Source organism: Streptopelia decaocto (genome assembly GCF_964273445.1).
Source record: "Streptopelia decaocto genome assembly, chromosome: 9".
Classification (NCBI taxonomy): Eukaryota; Metazoa; Chordata; class Aves; order Columbiformes; family Columbidae; genus Streptopelia; species Streptopelia decaocto.
The window spans coordinates 20,749,296-20,770,202 of record NC_138664.1 but is presented as its reverse complement, the minus strand read 5'-3'; the positions used below and the strand labels follow the sequence as shown (position 1 = coordinate 20,770,202).

At 54.6% G+C, this 20,907-nt stretch overlaps 3 protein-coding genes across 5 annotated transcripts in view; 1 reads left to right on the top strand and 2 right to left on the bottom strand.

Moving 5' to 3' along the window:
* Positions 1 to 824: 824 nt before the first annotated feature.
* TERB2 (telomere repeat binding bouquet formation protein 2) lies at positions 825 to 8,099 on the top strand (the record flags this gene model as incomplete). The annotated part of the gene is made up of 8 exons (XM_082061109.1): positions 825 to 1,025; positions 3,945 to 4,044; positions 4,170 to 4,251; positions 5,570 to 5,709; positions 6,059 to 6,120; positions 6,530 to 6,615; positions 6,723 to 6,814; positions 7,020 to 8,099. 8 exons carry the CDS (start codon positions 825 to 827, stop codon positions 7,163 to 7,165), a joined length of 909 nt encoding a protein of 302 aa, XP_081917235.1. The 3' UTR covers positions 7,166 to 8,099.
* A 140-nt stretch (positions 8,100 to 8,239) lies between these two features.
* RPS17 (ribosomal protein S17) lies at positions 8,240 to 12,176 on the bottom strand. The gene is made up of 5 exons (XM_082061042.1): positions 12,035 to 12,176; positions 11,668 to 11,819; positions 10,360 to 10,465; positions 8,633 to 8,698; positions 8,240 to 8,363 (listed from the first exon to the last, which is right to left on the bottom strand). Exons 1-5 carry the CDS (start codon positions 12,035 to 12,037, stop codon positions 8,283 to 8,285), a joined length of 408 nt encoding a protein of 135 aa, XP_081917168.1. The 5' UTR covers positions 12,038 to 12,176; the 3' UTR covers positions 8,240 to 8,282.
* A 700-nt stretch (positions 12,177 to 12,876) lies between these two features.
* Positions 12,877 to 20,907, bottom strand: part of CPEB1 (cytoplasmic polyadenylation element binding protein 1) — a gene marked incomplete at its 5' end in the record, with an annotated part of 33,596 nt that continues 25,565 nt past the window's right edge. For 2 of the 3 annotated variants that reach the window (XM_082060942.1, XM_082060944.1), the window contains 8 exons: positions 12,877 to 14,389; positions 14,709 to 14,789; positions 15,036 to 15,130; positions 16,962 to 17,160; positions 18,175 to 18,311; positions 19,260 to 19,364; positions 19,462 to 19,575; positions 19,915 to 20,164. In XM_082060942.1, the coding sequence (XP_081917068.1) occupies positions 14,279 to 14,389; positions 14,709 to 14,789; positions 15,036 to 15,130; positions 16,962 to 17,160; positions 18,175 to 18,311; positions 19,260 to 19,364; positions 19,462 to 19,575; positions 19,915 to 20,164 (1,092 nt within the window). In that variant the 3' untranslated portion in view covers positions 12,877 to 14,278. The remainder of the gene's footprint in view (positions 14,390 to 14,708; positions 14,790 to 15,035; positions 15,131 to 16,961; positions 17,161 to 18,174; positions 18,312 to 19,259; positions 19,365 to 19,461; positions 19,576 to 19,914; positions 20,165 to 20,907) is intronic. The other variant, XM_082060943.1, reaches the window with a different exon arrangement.

Sequence of the window (20,907 nt, the reverse complement as noted above, 5' to 3'; positions counted from 1 at the left end):
TTTGTATGACAATTCAAGCTGATTTAATGGGCTCTGGGGGGTTGTGGGTGGAACTGGAGGGTGGTGGTGCCACACTCAGGTGCATTTTTTTCTTGCTGTGAAGGTGCAGGAAGCGTTTTGTGTTAAAAAAAGTAAATTTGGGGATGCTGGGTCTGATTTTGAAGGAGCGGAGGAGCAGGATGTGGTGTCCATGGAGGAGAACTCCAACTGATGCTTCTCAGCGCGATTGGTGTAAAGCCAGGCTGAGGGGAAACAGAGAACTGGACTGAGTCCTGAGGGGATAAAAAACCAACTCTTACACTACAAGAAATGAAATGGTACATCTTGCAGCTCTTGATATGGTAAATATATCTGTAACAATGGGAGATAGTGAGCTGGAAACCTGGGATTCACACAGTAAAACGGTTCTCTGGCTGTGGGGGGCAAAGGAGGGGGACAAAATAAGGTGCAAAAACGTATCTGACATTGCTCCTTATATTGATAGATGTGAAATTAAGAGCTGCAGCCTCACAGTCAGGGTGTTAAATGTAACTTACACAAGCTTACGACAATTTGCTGGGGTGAAAGGAGTGGTTGTGGGGACTTCAGGCTCATCAGAGGATCATTCAAACCAGGAGGGGTGGTTGCGTGGTCACACAAAACGCTTGTGAGCCCGCATGGGATGGCAGGACATGAGCTGTGCTCTGGAGGCCACCCGGGGTGTCGCCAGGGACCAGCAGTGGCCCTTCTGTGGTAGAAGATGGTCTGGGAGGGTGGAAAAAGTTTGGGCTTCTCCTCCAGAGACCCCAGCGGGGCAGCTGTGAGAGCCAGAGGTGGCTTGAGCCATGGACCACGTCCTGGCTTCCTCCTCTGGATCACAAAGAGCCACCAAAGCACCTGCCACCGTCTCAGCTTCACCAGTACTGTCCTCAGGAGCATCACAGCAAGAGGAAAACATCCTAATTAGGACACAAGCACAGTCGCCTGCAGAAGCTGAAGACGCCACGGCACAGACAACGCAAGACGACCACTTCTCCAAAGCAAACGTAACACCATCATCTCCCCACACCAGGGAAGTTTGTGCCCCGATGGCGTCTGTGGGCTTGTTGTGGTCTTTCTTAGGAAATATTTTGATGGCTTACTCAAAAATCCCCGCTCTGGGGGGAGAACAATGCCTGGCAATCCCAGAGGCTGGCTGCTTTTCATTAACATCTGAAATTCAGGATCATAGCTAGAAAAACTTTCTCTACTTTATCAGGTATCCTTGGGGTCAGCCTTCAGGGGCCCAAAGGTATCCGGAATGTAGCTGCACTGCTCCTGGTGTCATTTCAGCAAAATTTCACAGGAGATGGCAATGTTGAGGGATATTTTGGCAAATTTGAAGCATGAAACAGCCTCATCTGTGCTTTACGAAATACAAGCGATTTTGCTGCAGACAAACAATTTCCTGAGTCAAACAGGATTTTTAGAAGAAAAACTTCTAGGAGAACTCTCTAGGAGAACATAGAAGAAATTTCTGGAGATCAGCTTCTCCAACGTCACATCTCTTTGGAGTTTTTAAAGCGTCACCAGTTCCTGCATGATAGGGAGCAAAGGAATAGGGTGCAAGAGGATTGGGAAATGTTTGAAGACACATGGGTGAATGCAACATTCTTTGAGAGAAGTGGAACCAAGCGAAAGAGATGCTGCGGCACACGTGGTTCTGGCTCTGCCACCACATCCCCAGCTCTGTGGGAAGGAGTTTGCGATCTCCTCCCTGCCGGCAAACCACGGCAAGCCGGGGAAAGGTGAATATCCACAGTGTGTTTTTGTATGGTGTCTGCAAGAGGAAGGGTGCACAGCACCAGGCCAGCTGCTCGACACAGTCTCCCCCACTTCAGCTCAACTAAACCGAGCTTAGCTGTGCCACACGGCAGTTACACCACAGCCTAACACCTTTCCTTACCTTTTTCTCCTTTAATTTGACAACGTTACCAAGCCCTTCATGGAAAGGTGAGCATGAGCTGAAGTAATTCTTCAGCTCGTGTGATGAAAAATGAGTAAGAATCAAAAACCAGAGGTTTCTGCATCACTTTTCAGTACTGCTGACATCTCTGGGGCACAGTCAACTTGCTTAGATAGGACACTAGGACATCTTGGACATGCAGAAAATCTGAGCATGGAGGAGACCAGGCTGAGTCCTCATGTATCTGCATCTTGTCCGTGTGTCCTGCTGGGCTGGACTTGCCCCATTTGGTGATGCCAAACCACCCGGCAGGATGGTTTGTTCCTCCGCAGCACAGAACACACACCTTGTGAAAGGGAAGGGGTCTGGCGAGCGGCTCTGATCCAGCAGACGGGATGGGAGGACACAAAATTCAGGCACAGAGATGGTGTCTTTTTCTCGCTGCATCTTCTGCCAGCACCTACGGAGAACATGAACGCAGAGCTCACTGCCAGGTTCTGCCACCACCTTCCCCTGGGCAAGTCAGCCACAGCCACCACCTTGTCCTGCTCCCTTCCCAGGGGTGACACAAGTCGGTCAGGGCAGCCCCACTCCTGGGGTCCCACGGCTGTTTTGGGGTGCTCAGGCGAAGGCAGATGGGTCTAGGGAGGTGGCAGCGGGACCCTCATGAGGGGTGTTTGAGACCCGGGTGGCTGCAGTGACCTGAGTGACTCGAGGAGGGGTTGGCCAGCCTGAAAATGGCCACTGCCTTTCGGGGCACTGCACTTCTCCTCAGTGCCCGCTGCCCCTCGGCTTCCTGCCATTGCCCCTGAGTGTACTCCCGCCATCACCCCTCAGTGTCCTGCCATCGTCCCTTGGCTTCCCGCCATCACCCCTCAGTGTCCTGCCATCGTCCCTTGGCTTCCCGCCATCACCCCTCAGTGTCCTCCCGCCATTGCCCCTCACTGTCCTCCCATCATTGCCCCTCGGCTTCCCGCCATCGCTCCTCCGGTTCCTGCCACTGCCCCTCAGCTTCCCGCCACTGTTCCTCAGTGTCCTCCCGCCACCACCCTTTGGTTCCTGCTGCCCCTCATGTTCCTGCCATTGCCACTCAGTGTCATCCCATTATCGCCCCTTGGCTTCCCGCCACTGCCCCTCAGGGTCTTCCCGCCACCCCTCAGCACCCTCCCGCCATCACCCCTTGGTTCCCACTGCCCTTCAGGTTCCTGCCACTGTCCCTTGGGCTCTTCCCGCTGCTGCCGCCCCTCAGTGTCCTCCCGCCTTTGCTCCTCAGCTTTCTGCCATTGCCCCTCAGTGTCCTCCCACCATCACCCCTCGGTTCCCACTGCCCTTCAGGTTCCTGCCACTGCCCCTCAGTGTCCTCCTGCCGCTGCCCTTCAGGGTCTTCCTGCCACCCCTCAGGGTTCCCATCACTGCCCCTTGGGGTCTTCCCGCTGCTGCTGCCCCTCAGGTTCCCGCCATCACCCCTTGGGTTCCTGCTGCCCCTTGGGGTCTTCCCACCCTCACTCCTCAGAGTCTTCCCACCATCGCCCTTCGGTTCCCACTGCCCCTCAGGTTCCCACCACTGCCACTCAGTGTCCTCCTGCCGCTGCCCTTCAGGGTCTTCCTGCCATCCCTCAGCATCCTCCCACCATCAGCCCTCAGGTTCCCATCGCTGCCCCTTGGGGTTTTTCCGCTGCTACTGCCCTTCAGTGTCCTCCCGCCATCACCCCTTAGGTTCCCACAATCAGCCCTCAGTGTCCTCCCACCATCTCCCTTCAGTTAGCACTGCCCCTCAGGTTCCTGCCATCTCCCCTTGGGTTCCTGCTGCCCCTTGGGGTCTTCCCACCGTCACCCCTCAGGTTCCTGCTGCCCCTCTGTGTCTTCCCGCCATCACCCCTCAGTGTCTTCCTGTCATCGCCCCTCAGCATCCTCCCACCACCACCCCTCGGTTCCCACTGCCCCTCAGGTTCCCATTGCTGCCCCTTGGGCTCTTCCCGCTGCTGCTGCCCCTCAGTGTCCTCCCACCATTGCCCCTCAGGTTCCCGCCATTGTCCCTCAGTGTCCTCCCGCCGCCATGTTCCGGGGCCACCGCGCCTGGTTCTCTCAGAGCGTCAGCCCCGGCCCGCGGCAGCTCTGGGGTGAGGGGTCCCGGCAGGGCCGAGCGATGGGGCGCGGGGCTGACACGTCCCCTCGGTGGGGCACAGCCCCGTCACCTGTGCGGACACAGGGACACCCATTTCTGCTCCCCCTCTTGTCCCCGCAGCGGCCGGCGGTGGGACGCTCGCCCACCAGCGCCACGCCGAGTTCCTCTTCAGCAGCGACGCCGCCCACCCGGACACCCGCAGGTCTGTCCCCGCTGTCCCCCCTCCTATCACCCCCATGCCACCCCCATTTCACACTCACCTCGAGCCGCCTCCGTGCGATGTCCACCATGCGGTCACAGCACCGGAGGGTCCTGCTTGCACCAATGCTTGGATGTAGAGAGCAAAAGAGAAGGGATAGATAACGGTTTTAATGTATTTAAAGTCCTAAATGGATGCCAACATCCTTTTAAAACCCAGCGTGGTGTTTTTAGTCCCTGGTATGGGTCTTCTGGGCTGTTAGCGGGGTCTGAAAACTCACACCTTCCCTAAGGAAAACAACTGGAAAAAACATCCATGCATTAGGCTGGCCTAACTCTGAGGTCAATTAAACTAATTGCACTGGTTTTCTAACCATCTTCAAATTGACCGACTGGAAAAGTCAGGGTCTAAAATAAAGGTGAGGCTGTCCCCAAGGAAGGAACCAGGTGCAAAAAAGGCAGCGCAAATTAACTGTGAAAGGAAACGAGGGGGTAAAAATGGCTGGAAAAGGGCAGAGTCGCTCATTTCCTTCTGCTTATTTCATATAAAAAATCAGAGCACTCAAAAACATTTGTACAAATACAAGGAAAGGCTATTTGAGCACCTTCCTCCACCCAGTGAATATTTATATATATTCAATATCATGCATATATATTTACCTGAAAGGGAATTGCGATGTTTTCTCGCAGTGCTCTGCAGCAGGCTTTGCTAAGCTGGGCTGAGCAGTTTCTGTTAACCCGATTGCTTAAAACTGACTTAGATTTTTGTCATCCTTCAGCTCCCCGCATCACATTTGTGAGGGGAATCCCAAAAAACCCAGAGTAATCAATTTGCACCCACTGCAGACCAGGATGTTCCCCCAAGGGGAATTATATATAATTATATATGATAAATACATATTCAAACTATTGATTGGAAAAATGTAACCCTTGTTCATGCCCTTAAGCCCCACAAACAATATTTAATTCCCCTCCAAGGAGGATGGTGGGTGCTTGAGCATCCTCCACCCTTCCTTGTAGCGCTGCTGCTGATTTGGGTTAAGAATAAACACATTAAATTCACATTTTTCCCCCTTTCCCGAAGAACTGTCTTGTCTCAAGAGCAGGTTGTGGAACGGTGCTGTTTAGTCCCTAAAATTAAGTGTTTACCCGGCCCCTGCTGTCCTTCCCGGGTTGTAATGGGACATCACTGGTAGAATCTTAGAGTTAGAAAAGTACAGAAAATAAGGTGCTTTGGGCAAAAATATCGGCACAGGTCGGTTTTAATGACACTATCCCTTTGAATTTGTTTTGCTTTGTGTATTTTTTCGGGCTTCTTGCAGGATCCACGAGAGCCTGGATTACCTGGAGGGCAGAGCCACGGTGTTCCACTCGCGGTACCTGTGCGCCTGGGCCAGCACCGGGGCCGCGCCGGCCGTGGCTCTGGGACACTTCGTCCTGCCGCCCGCCGCCGTGCAAGAAGGTCGTGGGGAAATTAAAGAAAACATATTAAAAATCGAGGATTTGGCTCTCCTGGGGGGTTACCCTGTGAGCGGAGCCTTTTGGGGGCGCAAACAAGACCTTGTAGGTAGTTTTGCTTTAAGTGGAGGGAATTTCCTCCAGCTGGGAGTGATTTTTCCACCGCAGAGGATGTTCCATCTATTATATTCTCCATCTATTATCGTCGAATCACGGAACGGTTGGGGTTGGAAGGGACCTTAAGGCTCACCTGGTACAACCCCTGAGGGACACCGCTCCTCACCAGTTTCCACCCAGACATCGAGACATTATATTCAACACTCTCACAGTCCTTTATTTTTTATTCACGGCAGAAATCAGAAGGAAAATCGGCAGTTTTATTTGGGAGCAGGCGGACGATTCACTCGCGGAACAGGTAAGAAGAGAAATAGACACTGGGGCTGTGTAGCTTAAAAAAATATCGGTTCTATGAACTTCAGGGAGGCTGGTTTTCATCTTGCTGCGCTGTGCGTGTCCCTCCCAGTGTGACATCCCCGCAGGGGACAGCGCGGGATGGATTTTCTCCCTCACCCAGACACATCCCTGAGATCTGAGCTCAGCCCTTTCCTGTGGCATTTCCCTCCCCGTGCAGCTCCGGGTGCCGCTTGCTCTCTCTTCCAAGCGATTTCTCAGTACTTTTGAAGCAAAAAAGTCAATTAGATTTAAAACTTTTTTCTAAATTACACTTGAAATCACAAGTCCTAAAAACACCGTTCTTGGACTGTGCCTCCTGGGTTCTGTGGGGAACTGTGGTGCAATTTTAACTGAACTCTTAATATTCGCAGCATGAAGAGAATCTGACAGAAGAGCCGGAGCGGGCGAGACAAGGCTGTGAGGAAGCGGAGGAGCACGTGCTAGACCTGGACGAAAGGTATTTTCCTGCCCTTGGCGATGGGGTTTGGACGTACCCCCCGAATTTCACAAGTCCCCCAATACACAGGAAATAACACACAGATTTCTCCCTCCTCCCTGATACAGCAGCGAAGAAGAAACGGGTCCCAGAGATCCTGCCCAGGGGGAATTCCCCTACCGCACCCTCCACGAATACCCGATGAATAACATGGTGACAGGTAACGGTTGGCGTCGGTATTTTAGGAGCGGAAAATACACCTGAACACAACGGCGGATGCAGCAGGGACCCCCCTGCGTGCTCCTCCCGGCACTCACGGCTGCGGGAACGCTGAGGGTGCGACTGCAATCGCTCCCTTCTCCTCCGCGCTTCGCGTTTTCTGCCGCCCTGGTTTTGCCGGAGAGCCCAACGCTGTCCCTCCGCAGGCTACGCCTCCGCTCGCCACATGAAGAAATACGTCGGGGAGCTCCGCGATTTCACCCCCGGCACCTCGGGCTACACGGCGTATTGGATTCAGAACGAAATTAATATTTACTCCGAGGTGAAGACTAAAATGAAGAGAAAATTGTAAGGAACAGGTGGCTGTTTGCATCCGAAAAGCTGAATTTGGGATTTCAATCCCGTGGCTGGACGCCAGGATGCTGCCTTGCTCGCTCTCTTCTGCAGATTGAGGGTTATTTTAACTGTCTGTCGTCATTCTCCCTGTGTTTTAGTTAAATTGTGAAGATTGGTAGTATCAAGCCACAAATTCTGAGTTAAATGTCTGCAGTACGCGGGTAATTTAGAAATTATCCCTGCTTGGCGTACCCCGACCACAGCTCAGTGTGGTCGGTGTGTGCGTTGATACCCAACTGTATTTACTGTAAATGTTTCCTTGTGTAGCAGCGATTTAAAACAAATTTCACAGCAAACTTAAATACAGACGTTTCTCCCAAAACCACAAACTCTTCTGCCTTTTTGTTTCACACTGGAGGGATTCAAGACATGGCTGCGGGGGGTCATTTTCCTTGCAGGGACACGCAGGTTTGCGGAGGGTTTGAGCTCAGAGCCTCAAACTTCCCCTGAACAAAATGCACGTTGTGCCAGAGCCAGGCTGAGACTTTTCTGTCTCCTCTGCCTCCAAGCAGAAGCTCCATGTAGCAGGACAGTTTTGGGGGGCAGGAGCGAGCCCCAAAATTCTCCCATGCCTGCTGCGCCCTGGGGAAATGGTTGGCTGGAGCATCTCGCTGGGGACAGGATGGCACAAAGCTCAGCAGGCACAAAGCTCAGAGCTGCTCCTCTGTTCACTCCCCCCACATGAAGAAAAACAGTGAGAAGACTTTCTTCTGTTTAAACACTTAAAAGTGATCAACAGCATCATAAAAAGCAACTGTCATTCCGGCACAGAATGACCCCCGAGCTCTCTGCTTGGTAAATCTGGGTGGCACTGAGGGTGAGGAGCTCCAGGAGCCACCGCAGTTGTCCCTTCCCACCGCTCTGTGAGCAGGAAAGCCTTTAAAATCAACAGCTTTGCACCACACACCTCAAACGGCCAGGAAAGAACCCCAAAAGATGCCAAAAAACATGAAGATGTTGGGTCCTCCTCACCCCCTGACGTCTCAGATGCCCCAAGGAACCGGCCCCTCCAAAAACCAGGCAGGCTGCGATGGGTTCCCCACGTTTATTGGAAAAGCAACATACAGAGTGGCTCAGAGAGCTCCTCGTGGCGTTTTGAAGTTCATCCCCACCGTGGGTTGCGTCACCTGCAGGTTGGACAGGCTGCCGAAGTCCTGCAAAACAGCGCGGAAAACGGGATCGGTGACATCGCCCGGCCCGTCACCTGCACCCCATCCCACCAAGAGCAGATTCCTCCCCAGGGGAGCGGGGAGCACCAAGGGTGGATTCACATCTCCGGAAGCGGAGATGACTACCCCACAGGTCCCAGGGTGGAGGGACCCACAGTGTTGAAACCTTCAGCCAACACCTTCAGTCCCCTCAGGGCAGCGGGAGGGCTGGGACATGCCACCAGCCTGGCAAGAGGACAGCCGGGGACACTCACCAGGAGCTTCAGCATTTCCTTGGTGTCCGGGTCCACTTCGATGATCTCCTGGTCAAGGGCAGAGACCTGGGGACAGAAAAGGACCCGGTCTGATGAGGCCACGTCCTTGCTGCCCCCTGGTTGTCCCCACATACCCACTCCAAAGGGGCTGCTGGAAGGGACCTGATTCCCCCGCACCCCCGCCAAGCGTTGCCCAAATCTTGTCTCTGCGTGAACAAGATCTCGCTGTCCATCGTGGGGAACAGCTCCGGGAGCAGAACAAGCCAAGAGGTCCCCAGCAGAGCCCAGCTCTCCTGTCACCACACCATGAGAGCCACCCAGCACCAGAAGGGCCTCACATGAGAAGAGCCTCTTATATGTCAAGTTTTTGTCAACTTGAGGCCAAACCAGCTCCACGCCAAGGCTGCCAAGAAGAGATGGGGTCGGGTTCACACCTGCACGGGTCCTGCTGGTCACCACCAACACTCACACTTGTCCCCAAGGCCAGACGTGTGACCACCGCAGTGGCACACAGCAATGCTGAGTGACCATCTGGGCTGTCCCATCCCCAGGACCTGAGTTTTCCTGCTCTTCTAGCCCAGAACATCCTCCAAACCTCTCCAGACCCCAAACCTCCATCTCCCTGTGCTTCCTTCCCCAAGAGACCACATCACACCCCTTATTTTTGTAAGAAACCATGAAAAACGCAGGGTCAGCTAACGCTGCATCGACAGCTACAGCACGGACGCTCCCTCCCTGCTCGGGGTCCCTCCAGGGGTGACTTCTCCCACCAGGACCACCTCATCCTGCCGTAAGGTCACTATATAAATCACAGGGACTGTCAGCCCAGCCGCTTCCTCCGAGCCTCCACCCCCAGCTCTGTGCTGACACCTAAAATCTGGGGCACCTGCGAAAGGATCTGCTGGTGTTCCACGTGTCATTTCCAGCTCTTAAGGGTGAGGGAGCCACACAGAAGCCTGGTCTCTCGTGGAGAGCACGTCACCTCCCCCTGGGCTGTCAAGCAGCGAGGACATTTCCGAGAAGATCCTGAAGTGGGGGGGAAAGCTCCTGCCCACCTTACCTCACCCCCACAACTCCCGTGACATCCTGCTGTGGCACCTGTTCCCCTCAGACCACCACTAAAACAACCTTCTGTGGAACCAAACGCCAACACCAACGGTTTGGGAGAGCCGAGGTAACAACCGAGCGCTTCTGTGCAGCGCAGACACCAGAAGATCACGGAGATCTCGAAGTGGGGGAGACGTGCTGTGTCTGAAGCTACAGGGCTTGGGAGTGACAGGATCAAACCCACTGAACACAGGAACGCTCTGAGCTCCTCTCCCTGCGCTATCAACGACCAGTCATGGGTGAAACCTCAACCCCTTGCGAACGGAGGCTGAAAACAAGAGGGCATTTCACCAGCTCCCTCTCTTCAGAGACATCTGCTGCTCTAAGCCACTGTAAAAAAACCTCTTGCATCCCATCAAGTTCTTTTTTTTCTTCATTTTAAGTTGGGAAAATCGAGGACAGATACGACCTGTTAAAATGCAAGAAGTCCACTGCCCTTCCTACCCTGGGCTGTGGTTTTAGTGATACCAGGATACCAAGCCCAAATCCGCCTCCACCCAAACCCTCCTCAGCTCCTCCTGGCTGAGGTTTGGTTTTAAATTTGGGGCACCAACAAAGGACACCTCAAAGACGGACGGACAGACATCGAAGCGGGTGCTGGAGCACAGCCAGAGCCTTACCTCAGGGACGTAGTTGTCCCTCCTTTCCCTCTCCTCCTCCTGCAGTTTGATGGAGATGCCTCGCACAGGTCCTCTCTGAATACGCTTCATCAGGTGGGTGACATACCTGCGGGGGACACGGAACCATCCAGGGCTTCCCTCCACCCTCACGCTCCCAAAACTGCGCCAGGCTGAGGAGACAGAGCCCCTACCAGAAACCCTGGTCATGTCCCACCACCAGCCTTGGCACTGTCCCACCAGCGACCCCAGCGTTATCCCACCAGCGACCCCAGCCACGTCCCACCACCGACCCCAGCATTTTCCCACCACCGACCCCAGCGTTATCCCACCACTGACCCCAACCATGTCCCACCACCGACCCCAGCGTTATCCCACCGCCGACCCCAGCGTTATCCCACCACTGACCCCAACCATGTCCCACCACCGACCCCAGCGTTATCCCACCGCCGACCCCAGCCACATCCCACCACCAACCCCAGCGTTATCCCACCACCGACCCCAGCGTTATCGCACCGCCGACCCCAGCCACGTCCCACCACCGACCCCAACCATATCCCACCACTGACCCCAGACACGTCCCACCACCGACCCCAGCGTTATCCCACCGCCGACCCCAGCGTTATCGCACCGCCGACCCCAGCCACGTCCCACCACCGACCCCAAACATATCCCACCACTGACCCCAGACACGTCCCACCACCAACCCCAGCGTTATCCCACCACCAACCCCAACCATATCCCACCACCGACCCCAGCGTTATCCCACCACCAACCCCAGCATTTTCCCACCACTGACCCCAGCGTTATCCCACCACTGACCCCAACCATGTCCCACCACCGACCCCAGCGTTATCCCACCACCGACCCCAGCGTTATCCCACTAACCCCAGCGTTATCCCACCACTGACCCCAACCATGTCCCACCACTAACCCCAGCGTTATCCCACCACCGACCCCAGCGTTATCTCACCACCGACCCCAGCGTTATCCCACCACCGACCCCAGCCATGTCCCAGCACCAAGCACCGGACTTGTGCCACCACCCCCCCCAGTCACGTCCCACGATCAGCCCCAACAATGTCCCACTGCCCCCGCGGCTCCTCAGGGACAGAGAAGTGTCCGACAGCAACAGGGTCTGGGGGGGAGGGACAGACCCCCCCAGACACGGGAAAGCTCTCGCCGTTGCTCTCCCTGCACTATCAATGACCAGGTCACAGGCCAGACCACGATCACTTTCGAATGCAGGTGGCGGGAGGAGCCCCCGTCCCCGTGCCCCACGCAGCGACCCCGCGCCCCCCCGGCTCTCACCCCGCGATCTTGTTGCGCAGCTTCTTGCTGGGGATGATGGCGATCTCCTCGCACACCCGCTTGTTGGTGTGGAAGTCGTTCCCCAGGCGGGTGTAGTACTTCTCGATGATCACCCGGGCGGCTTTCTTCACCGTCTTCGTCCGGACGCGTCCCTGCCCGAGCGGGGGAAACGCCCGTCAGGCCCCGCCGCTCCCCGGCTGCAGCCTCAGCCCCCTCTCCCGGCCCCAGCCCGCCCTGCCCGCCCCGCCGCAGCCCGCGGCCTCTCGTCCCGCTCCCCCCCGCTCCCCGATGCCGCTCGGCGCCCCGGGGGAGCGGCCCCGGCGGCGGATGGCGGCAGATGGAGGCGGATGCCACCCGCGGGACCCACCATGTCGGCGGCGGCCGCGGAAAGAGGGAGAGCAAAGGACGCCGGGAGGCGCGCAGGGCCGCCGGGAGGCGGTGGCGCGCACAGCGCCCCCACGTGGCGCGGAGGACCCCTGCAGCGGCGGTGAGGCTTCGGCTGAGTGGGCGGAGCTCCGAGCGGGCTCGGCTCCGGGGGGCGGAGCTATTGGGGGCTCGGCTCCCGGGGGCGGAGCTCCGAGCGGGCTCCCCTGGGTCCCAGCGCCCGGCGGCACCGTAGGCACCAGGGCAGCCAAAAAGGCAGTTCTGGGCGGGGGGCAAGTGCCAGTCCATCCCACATTAGACTGACATAGAGGAGGATGCAGAGCACCCACAACCTCACAGCACCCATCTGGGCCCTTGGAGGCACCCCCCAGCCCAAAATGTTGAGGTTAGTCACTACAGGAGAGGGGAAGGGGGAACACAAGGAAGGAACCCCAAGTCCCCACCCCTCAGGGACATGTGGCACCTAAGGGTGCAGCCCCACCACCCCCTACAGCCAGGAGCCCTGGACCCCATCTGCCCTGTCAACCCCCCATCAGGGCATCACACCTCCACCAACATGAGTGGGACATTCTAATTAACCTCATTAATTCACTGCTCCAAGTAGGGGAGCTCTAGCGCAGAGGTCCCAGGAGTTCCTGCTGAAGGAGCCATTGGTAATTGGTACCTAAATTTGATAAATTGGTACCTAAATCAGGTAAATTGGTACCTAAAAATGCATCTCACAGAGAACCCTCCTCCACCATCCACACATCCCCCACCACACCAAGGCTGTTTTGACACTGCAGGTTGTAGGAATCCCACACAAAGAGCACAAAAGCCTTTTTTTGCTGCAACGTGTTTATTATGTGCCAAAAACTACACCACAGCTTACTCCACGCATCTGTAGGAGAGTGCAGTCTTGCCTGCATATACTACAATGAGGTAGAGACTTCACACACAGCTTCACGAAAACCCCACAAAGAGCAGCTGGGATATGCAACAATGCAACATCAGCTCAGCAGGAGGAGAAAAAACAACCAAAACAACAAAGAAAATACCAACGGAAACAAAAGAGGGAGAAATTATGACACTGGTTCTTTGGCACACAGCTTCCAATAGAGGGGAAAGTAAAAAAAAAATATACATAATAATAATTAAAGTTCTCAAATCCCAGCAGCAGCATTTCAGTCGACTGCACCGTTACTCCATACATTTTGGAAAGGAAAAGTACTTGTCCCCTCTAAGAGAAAGGGCTCCTATGAACCTTCATCCGTCCACCGAAACGCAGCCCTTTTTTAGCTAGTTACAAAAGAAAAGTTAAGTCCTGTGACTTTGTGTGATTAAAAACCTCTATCAACCCCCCTTAAGTGCAACTTAAAAAAGTGCAACAAACTATTTAAAACTATATACAGCAGCTCAGAGATCATTTATCCGGTCCAGTTTCAAATCCAAAAAACAAACAAAACAAAAGCCCATCCTGTTCTGTTGCAAACCCCTCGATTTACAACTTTCCACCAGCAGCCCCCAGACACAAAATTGCAATAATGTTAAAAGCTGCCAGGAAAGAAAAAAATCTCTCGTTTCAAACGACTTAAAAACTGTTTAAGAGTGTAAAAAGGAACTGGTAAAAACCCTCGAGCGTAAAATATGAAATATGATTTGGTTTAAATGAAGAGCAAAGTCTCCTTGTTGTTACAGTAAAAAACGCCAGCTGAACATTCAGTTTATGCCGTTCAGATGGGGGTTAAATGAATGGAAAGGCACTGTATGGCAACTGCAAAAAAATGGAGCCAATGAGACCTGCATTATTACCATCAGTATTGCAAGGAATGTAAAAAAGCGCCTTTAATAAATAAAAAACCAGGTGAAGGCATCTGCATAAACACCTTCTCAACACATGGCCCTTTTTTAAATTTTTCTTGTTTTGCTTCTCATCAGCAAACGAGGAACCAAAGTCTGGGAACTGCAGAATCGCTTGAGGGGTGCGCTCCCCCCCTCTCAAAAAACCCCCCCGAACAAAACCCGACAAAATTCACTGTGCATTAGTGCAGAAACAAAAAGACCAGCAAGTGCAAACGTGAATGTAAGATTACTTTGTCTTTTTTTTTTGTTGTTTTTTAAATCTTTTTCCCCATTAGTCCTCAGGAAGCGCGTTCCCAGCCTGGGTCCGGCACCGGCAGCCACGCTCCTGCGCTCTCCGCTCGGCAGGTTCACAAAAGGACTCTCTCCTGCGCCCGCGGCGGCCCCTTTAGCTGGAGTCCCTGTTCTTCTGGTTGCGCATCAGCGGGCGGTGGTGACGCAGAACCTCCATGGAGTGCTGCCAGTGCCAGCAGGAGCGGCAGAAGTACTTGAAGCAGATCTGTGGGGAGAGCAGAGGGGGTGACGCCGTGGGGCGGGGGGTTTCCAGGCTGGGAGAACAGCAGCAGTGGATCATGGAAGCACAGGGGGGGAATTCCAGCAATGCTGCTGGAGATGGGTTGTGCCGAGCTTCCAGTGCGACCCTTTTTGTTATAAAAAGGTTTGAAAAACCAGGATTCTGGGCAGCAGCAGCCACCACACAGGGGCTTCATCCTCCCTGCTCAGCGAGGGACAACAGGCAAACCCTGACACCACAGTGGACACTGCTCCCCGTTGAAGAAACCCCCCGAGCATCAGCAGGGAAAAGCAAAAAGCCTGACCTGGTCTCTGCAGAAGAAGGGGCCGGGCTGGCCACTGCAGACTTGGCACATGGAGTCTTCCAGGTACGGGTCGATCTGAACCTGCAGGAGAAACAGGCAGTGGGCACGGGGCAGTGCTGGGGACAACCACCTGCCCCTGGGTGGCATCAACCCACTGCCCTGGGCACCCCAAATCCATCACCAGCACCGCCCAGAACAGGCAGAGCAGTTCACCACCTCTTGCTGTTCCACAGGGAGACAAGCCTGGCTACACAGGTTATGTCGTTCCTGGCAGTGCCACCATCACACACATCCAGCTCCCCAGGCTGCGCCATCAGCCCCACTCACCTTTTTAGTAAACTTGGTTGTTTTGATTTCCACAAACGCAGCGGTCACCGCCTTCAGATAGCTGCGCTGGTTGTTGAAGGTGACACGGCCAGACCCTGGAACAAGCCGGATGAACATTAGAGTGACCCAGCACCCGCGGCAGGAACCGGGGGAGGCTGAGCCCGAGCTGCTGCCAGCACCATCCCTTCCCAAGCACGGTTCAGCTTTGCCAGGGAGGTGGTATCCAAAGGCTGTGGCTCTTCCCCAGGTGGTAACAGCACAGCAGGCAGCAGAAAAGCTTTTCCACAGACACCTCCAGGCTGGTTAAGACAAGTTTAGAGGCAGCAGCAGTCCCAGGAGGACTGACAGTGGCCAGAGGCTGCCAGGGCACAGCTGAGGCCTCCCCGTCTGCACCTGGAAGAAGCTGGTGCCGACACAGCTCAGCAGCTTTTATTTTGAGCCTCCCACTCATCCCAGAGCCTCATGTTTTAGAGCTTCACTGCTAGTCAGCAGCGTTCCTGCACAGGTTTCCAGCCAAGCTTTGTTAAACTCCAGGAAAACCACGCTTACCTACGAGTTTTTCTTTGGTGTGAAGGAAGCTTTGGCTGTTACAAGCCTGTCCTATGCACCAGCAGATCACCAAAGCTCAGCTCACCACACACAGCCACAGTGCAAAGCGTTGCCCAGAACCCATTAACTCTTCTGCTGTAGCATCCCGCAGGACGCAGGCTGGAGGGCCCGGATCTGGTTGGGGTTACGCTGTATGTGGGGATCGCAGCCACGCTCAGGGGTCCTTCCTCTGCTGAAAGGGCCAATTCCACCTTCTTGGGGAACCCCCTCCCCAAAAGCTTCCTCTGCTGGGCTGGTCTCAAAGGCAGCTCCTCACAACTACAGTCAGATACTGATTTTTATACTAATGTCTGCAGCAGTATCACCCACTACAAGATGATTCAGCACAAGGCAGGTTCTTCCCATGAGGAACCTTCTGCCAAGCCTGGGGCAGCATCAGCACAGGAGATGCTTCAGTCAACACTACGCAAAATCAGGGTACAATTTAGCTACCAGAATTGAGTTTGTTGCTGTAATGCTACAACAACTCCAAGTACCAGTCTGCTGTTGGGAGCCAGAGATCTCACCTACTTGAGGGAGCCACCTGGCTATGCGAGAAGCCACAGCAGGTTTCCAGGTCATGCTCTGGGACTTCACAGCACACAATACTTCATCTGTGCTCATACAGGAACTCTATTTGCTTGAATTCTCATATTTCCATACCCAACCCCACTCAGGACTGTCCCCAAAGCCACTTGAGTGCATGTCCAAACCCCAGGCCTTGGGCATCAAAGCCTCGACCAGAAATGCCTGAAAGCTGCCCAAGGACAGTGACAAGCAGCTGACAGCTCTGTGCCACCAAACCCTGATGTTCCTGCCTGGCAACACACGGGAGATTCACAACACGCTGCAGCCTGAAAAGCTGGAACTCATGCTCAGGGGTTTTCCATATAAATCAGCAACCTCAGTCTCCTGTCCTGTGAGGCTGCCAAGGAGATACAGGGGACACTATGACATTTCAGCACCCTGAAGGGGAACCAGAGAGGACAGTGGGGACAGGATGCTGCCCATGGCCCTGCCCTGTTGCTTTGCAGCCAGTGGATCCGAGTTTGCCCTGACAGGCAGCAGGAACCAGGGTGAGACCCACAGCTCTGGGGATGGAACAGCAACTAAAGCAGCATCTAACAGCACTGAAAAAGGGCAGAAAAATCCTTCAGAGGATATTAAAGACCTCAGGCTGCTCTAGAATGATCTAGGGGACCTTCCAGCTCCCAGGCACATCAGCTCTGCCAGCTGTCCCCACAGTGCCCTGGGCATCACTGCCATCAAGGGACCAAGGGACACTGCTGTAAGCTCCTCAGAGCACACCATGAGTGATCCTGGGGGAGCAGCACTTACCGATGGGGTACTTGTGCTTGTCCGTGTCGATGCCAGCGTAGACCACCCCTCCAAACAGGTCGTACATGACGGCTGCCAGGGCCTCAGCATTCAGCATCCCATGCAGGGCCCCCACGAACACGGTCTTGCTGGGGTCCAGCCGCTGTGATGGGCTGCGCACGAAGTTGCTGTCTGCCAGCACCCACGGGATCACCTGCACCTGAAAACACACACGAGTGGGCTGGTTGGCCACGGGCCCATGAAGCCACGCGCTGCGCTGCTCCTCAGTACCCTCGGCTGACAGAAGCCACCCCAAAACCTCAGACTTTACCCCTAAACTCATAAACATCACTCTTTTATGGCCACATCCAAACTGGAATCCACCACACTGGTCCCTTAGGGCTGGTGTCCAGGAAATATTCCATGCTCAAGTGGATTCTACCTACCGACATTTACAGCCCAGTCAGACACTGCCCTGCACAGGCGCTTGTTGTTGATCAACAAAACAACCCACCCACTGCCAACTTCAACAGGAGCTTCCATCTGCTAGACAGACAATCTAGGGCTCCAAAGAGGAGAAACTTCTGCCAGAGCTACATCACCGAGCACAATAGCACTGCCAATAGCCGGCAGCAGAGCTCTCTGCAGCCCAATGAGTTTGTGCCTATCTAGATAAGAGTGGAATTTCTAATCTTGAACTCGTCCCTCTTTACTGGGAGGCCACCCTGAGCCTCTGGCAGCCTCAGCACCTCCAGAGCACAGGTTAGCCAGCCAAGGCTGTGCTGGAGAGCAGCTGCATTTACAGCTGCGGATCCAAAGTATCTGCCTGCAGCAAGCACAAAAGCCATTCATTCTGCAAGCAGATGAGGTTTAACAAAGCAACAAAGGGATTAAAGTCTGTCTCTGTAAGCAAGGGTATGCTGAACAGAAAATGAAGCAGTAAAATCCATGTTTCCATGCTCCTTTCCAGCTAACCAAAGCTGCTCGGCTTCATGAAATCAGAGTTTCCAACAGATACAGGTCACAACTCCCAACAGTGGTGGTTGTGAAGGACACAAACACTGATCTGACACTTCCCTCCCTGCCTGCATCAGCCCTGCTGCAGGAACACACCAATTAAAGATGGCCAAGAGCCAGTTAGACCTCTGCTTTCCTGGAGTAACACTGTGCACCCCCTTGTCCCCGAGGATCTCATCAGCGCTCCCTGCAAGGCCACCCTCACAGGTCTGCTCACCTCTTTGCAGCGCATCCTGCGGCTGGACATCTTGAAGTAATATTCACTGAGCCCATCGGGGCTCAGCAGGTCCTGGGAGCAGGCCTGGAGCAGAGCACGCACAGATTTCTCCGACTCAAACACCAGGTAGACGTATCCTTTAGAGGCAAAGAGAAAGAAGCGGCTGTTATAATTGTAGCAGAGGAGAAAGATCATCCCAGTTGGCAGACATCTTCCAAAAAAAAGAAAAAAGAAATAATCACTCTCAGATGCCACCTGAAGTATCTGCACTGCGTGTCCCTTGCTGCCCCCAGCCCCTTTGAGGGAAGGCAGCAATTTGCAGTAGGCTCTGCACACAAGATCCACAGAGCCCAGCTGGGCAAGAGCCCAAACACAGCACAGCGAACCCGTTACACACAGCCAGTGCCACGTGGGCCAGTGTCCCTCACACACAAAGCCACATCTAGACATGGCAAGTGGGCACCACCAGCCTGGCCATAGCATGATCTGCAGGAAAACAGATTTTGCTTCACGTTTAGGATGCCTTGGCCCAGAAATAGAAGTTCAGGGCTTTAAAAATCGCTTCCATCAGCACAGCACTCCATACCTCACACTGCTCTGGTGACTGAATGAGGTCACCAGGCACCACTGAGACTACAAACCAGCCGCTCCTTACCCAGTAGCTTACTGTTCACACAATGTATTGGCCCAGCTGCTTCAGCCATGATTGTGCTGTGGGGGCTATTCTGCTCTCTGGTCCCCACAGCCTGTCAGATTTATGCCAAGGATGCACACAATTGGGTGCTTGCACTGGCAGAGGGGACTAGTGGCCATTGCCCAGAGCAAAACAGCCCCACGCAGGGCTCCAGAAGCAACAGAGGAGGTTTCTCCCCACCCCATGTTTCTGCCTAGCCCTGCAAGGGACAGCGGGGATACCAGACGAGAGGTGACAGTGCTCTGCAGCCCTGGTGCTGACCCAAGTGAGAGCAGGACATTTACTCTAGGGTGCTCTGTACCATCCAGTCACCAGCATGCAGCTGTACCAGCCCAGCATCCGTGCTGTAACATAGCATGGGAAAAATGTAACCCTACCGTGTCGCTATTACCTTTAGGCATATTACCTTTGGGAGGGCAGCGTGGGTGTTTGCCATCCTTACCAGGCCACTCCACACTCAGTGAGCCAAAAACACGGAAGGTGTTGATCAGTCCAGCTACAGACAGAAGGAGAGATGTCAGCGTCCCCCAAAAAGCTCCATCCCGAGCCCTCCTGATGTCAAACCCCAAGCGCAGGGCCTGGGGGCTACTCACCTTCCGTAATGTCCCACGGGACTCCTCCCAGGAACACTTTGCAGGAGTAAACGGGGTTCTTGTAGTTTCGGGGAGGCAGCTGCCCGCTCCAGGTGCAGGTCGCTTCATTCACAGCTGGGACAAGCACAACCAACATTCAGTACAGACCAGCAACCTCCTACAGGTCTCCAGGCGAATCCCCGTATTCCACAATCGTAGGTTCAGCAGAGCTGCAGCAGCAACAGGCAGCTGCCCACACACCCTGCCCGTTTTGCTGTCAGCTGCCCACACATCCTGCCTGTTTTGCTGTCAGCAGGCAGACCCAGCAGCAGGCTGGCGCACGGAGAAAGCTCTGATCTGCTGCAAACTCACTCCCAGCCACGTTACCTGCACTGGGGCCACCTTCGTGACCTCCCAGAAGCACAGGACCGTCATCACACACCAAAGCCTGCTGAGATCCACCACCCAACTTACCTGCTGCTTGCCTATGAAGCCTGGCTTCTCTTTCAATACTGAAAGGGTCTTCTGGAGAGTCCAGGAGATCCCAGGAAGGCCACGCAGATGCTCCAGGCCATCTTTTTGACACACTGGCCGGAGAGGAAGTGACTGCAGCCAGGGCAGCTTGGTCTTGATCCAGACGGGACCCCACTCCCATCTTGAGAGGGTCTCTTGACACCCCACTGAGAGGCAGGAAGGGCAGAGGCGGGGAGATGCGAAGGCTTGACTGCAAGAGAAAGTCCACATTAAAACATAGCTTCTAAGCAGGAGAACGGAATACTGGAGGCCACAGAATCATAGATTTGTTTTTGGTTGGAAAAGACCCACAAGATCATAAAAATCCAACTGTTAACCCAACACTGCCAAGTCCACAACTACCCCAGGTCCCTGAGAACCTCATCTCCGGTCTGTTCAACCCTTCCAGGGATGGTGACTTCACCACTGCCCTGGGCAGCCTGTTCCAATGCCTGACAGCCCTTTGGGGAAGAAATTGTTCCCAAGATCCAACCTCAGTCTCCCCTGGTGCAACTTGAGGCTGTTTCCTCCCATCCTCACAAGCTCCAGCATGCATCCCCAAGGGCCCTGCCCTCACCCACAGCAGCAGAAGGGGCTCTTGGTGACCTCCTCTTCTCCTGAGAACCCCCAAGATATGGCAGAGGCAGGAGAGCAGCCACCTCACCCACACAGTAGCCTGATGGGACCACAGTTTCCCTGGGGAAGGCCTGTCCCTTCAGCCGTTGCCCCCAAACCCAGGCCAAATTATGAGCAGCAGGGCTGGTTAAGCAGGAGGCACCTTGCAGACCCAACTGCTCACAGGTTTAGTGTGCCTCTCCTGGGATGGAAGGAGTAAAAGCAAGGATTAATAAAACAGCAGGGATGTGAGACACAGTGTAGCTCAGTGCCAGCCACTCTGCAGATCCAGCCGCCCACACCGGGGAAGACCTGACCTTCACAAACAGGGCCGGCACA

What these genes read in the sequence shown, in the direction of transcription:
- RPS17 (XM_082061042.1), bottom strand. An exon ending in GGGACAACTACGTCCCTGAG is followed by an intron (nt 8,699 to 10,359) that starts GTAAGGCTCTGG and finishes TTCTGTCCCCAG; the next exon opens with GTCTCTGCCCTTGACCAGGA. An exon ending in AGGAAATGCTGAAGCTCCTG is followed by an intron (nt 8,364 to 8,632) that starts GTGAGTGTCCCC and finishes GCTGTTTTGCAG; the next exon opens with GACTTCGGCAGCCTGTCCAA.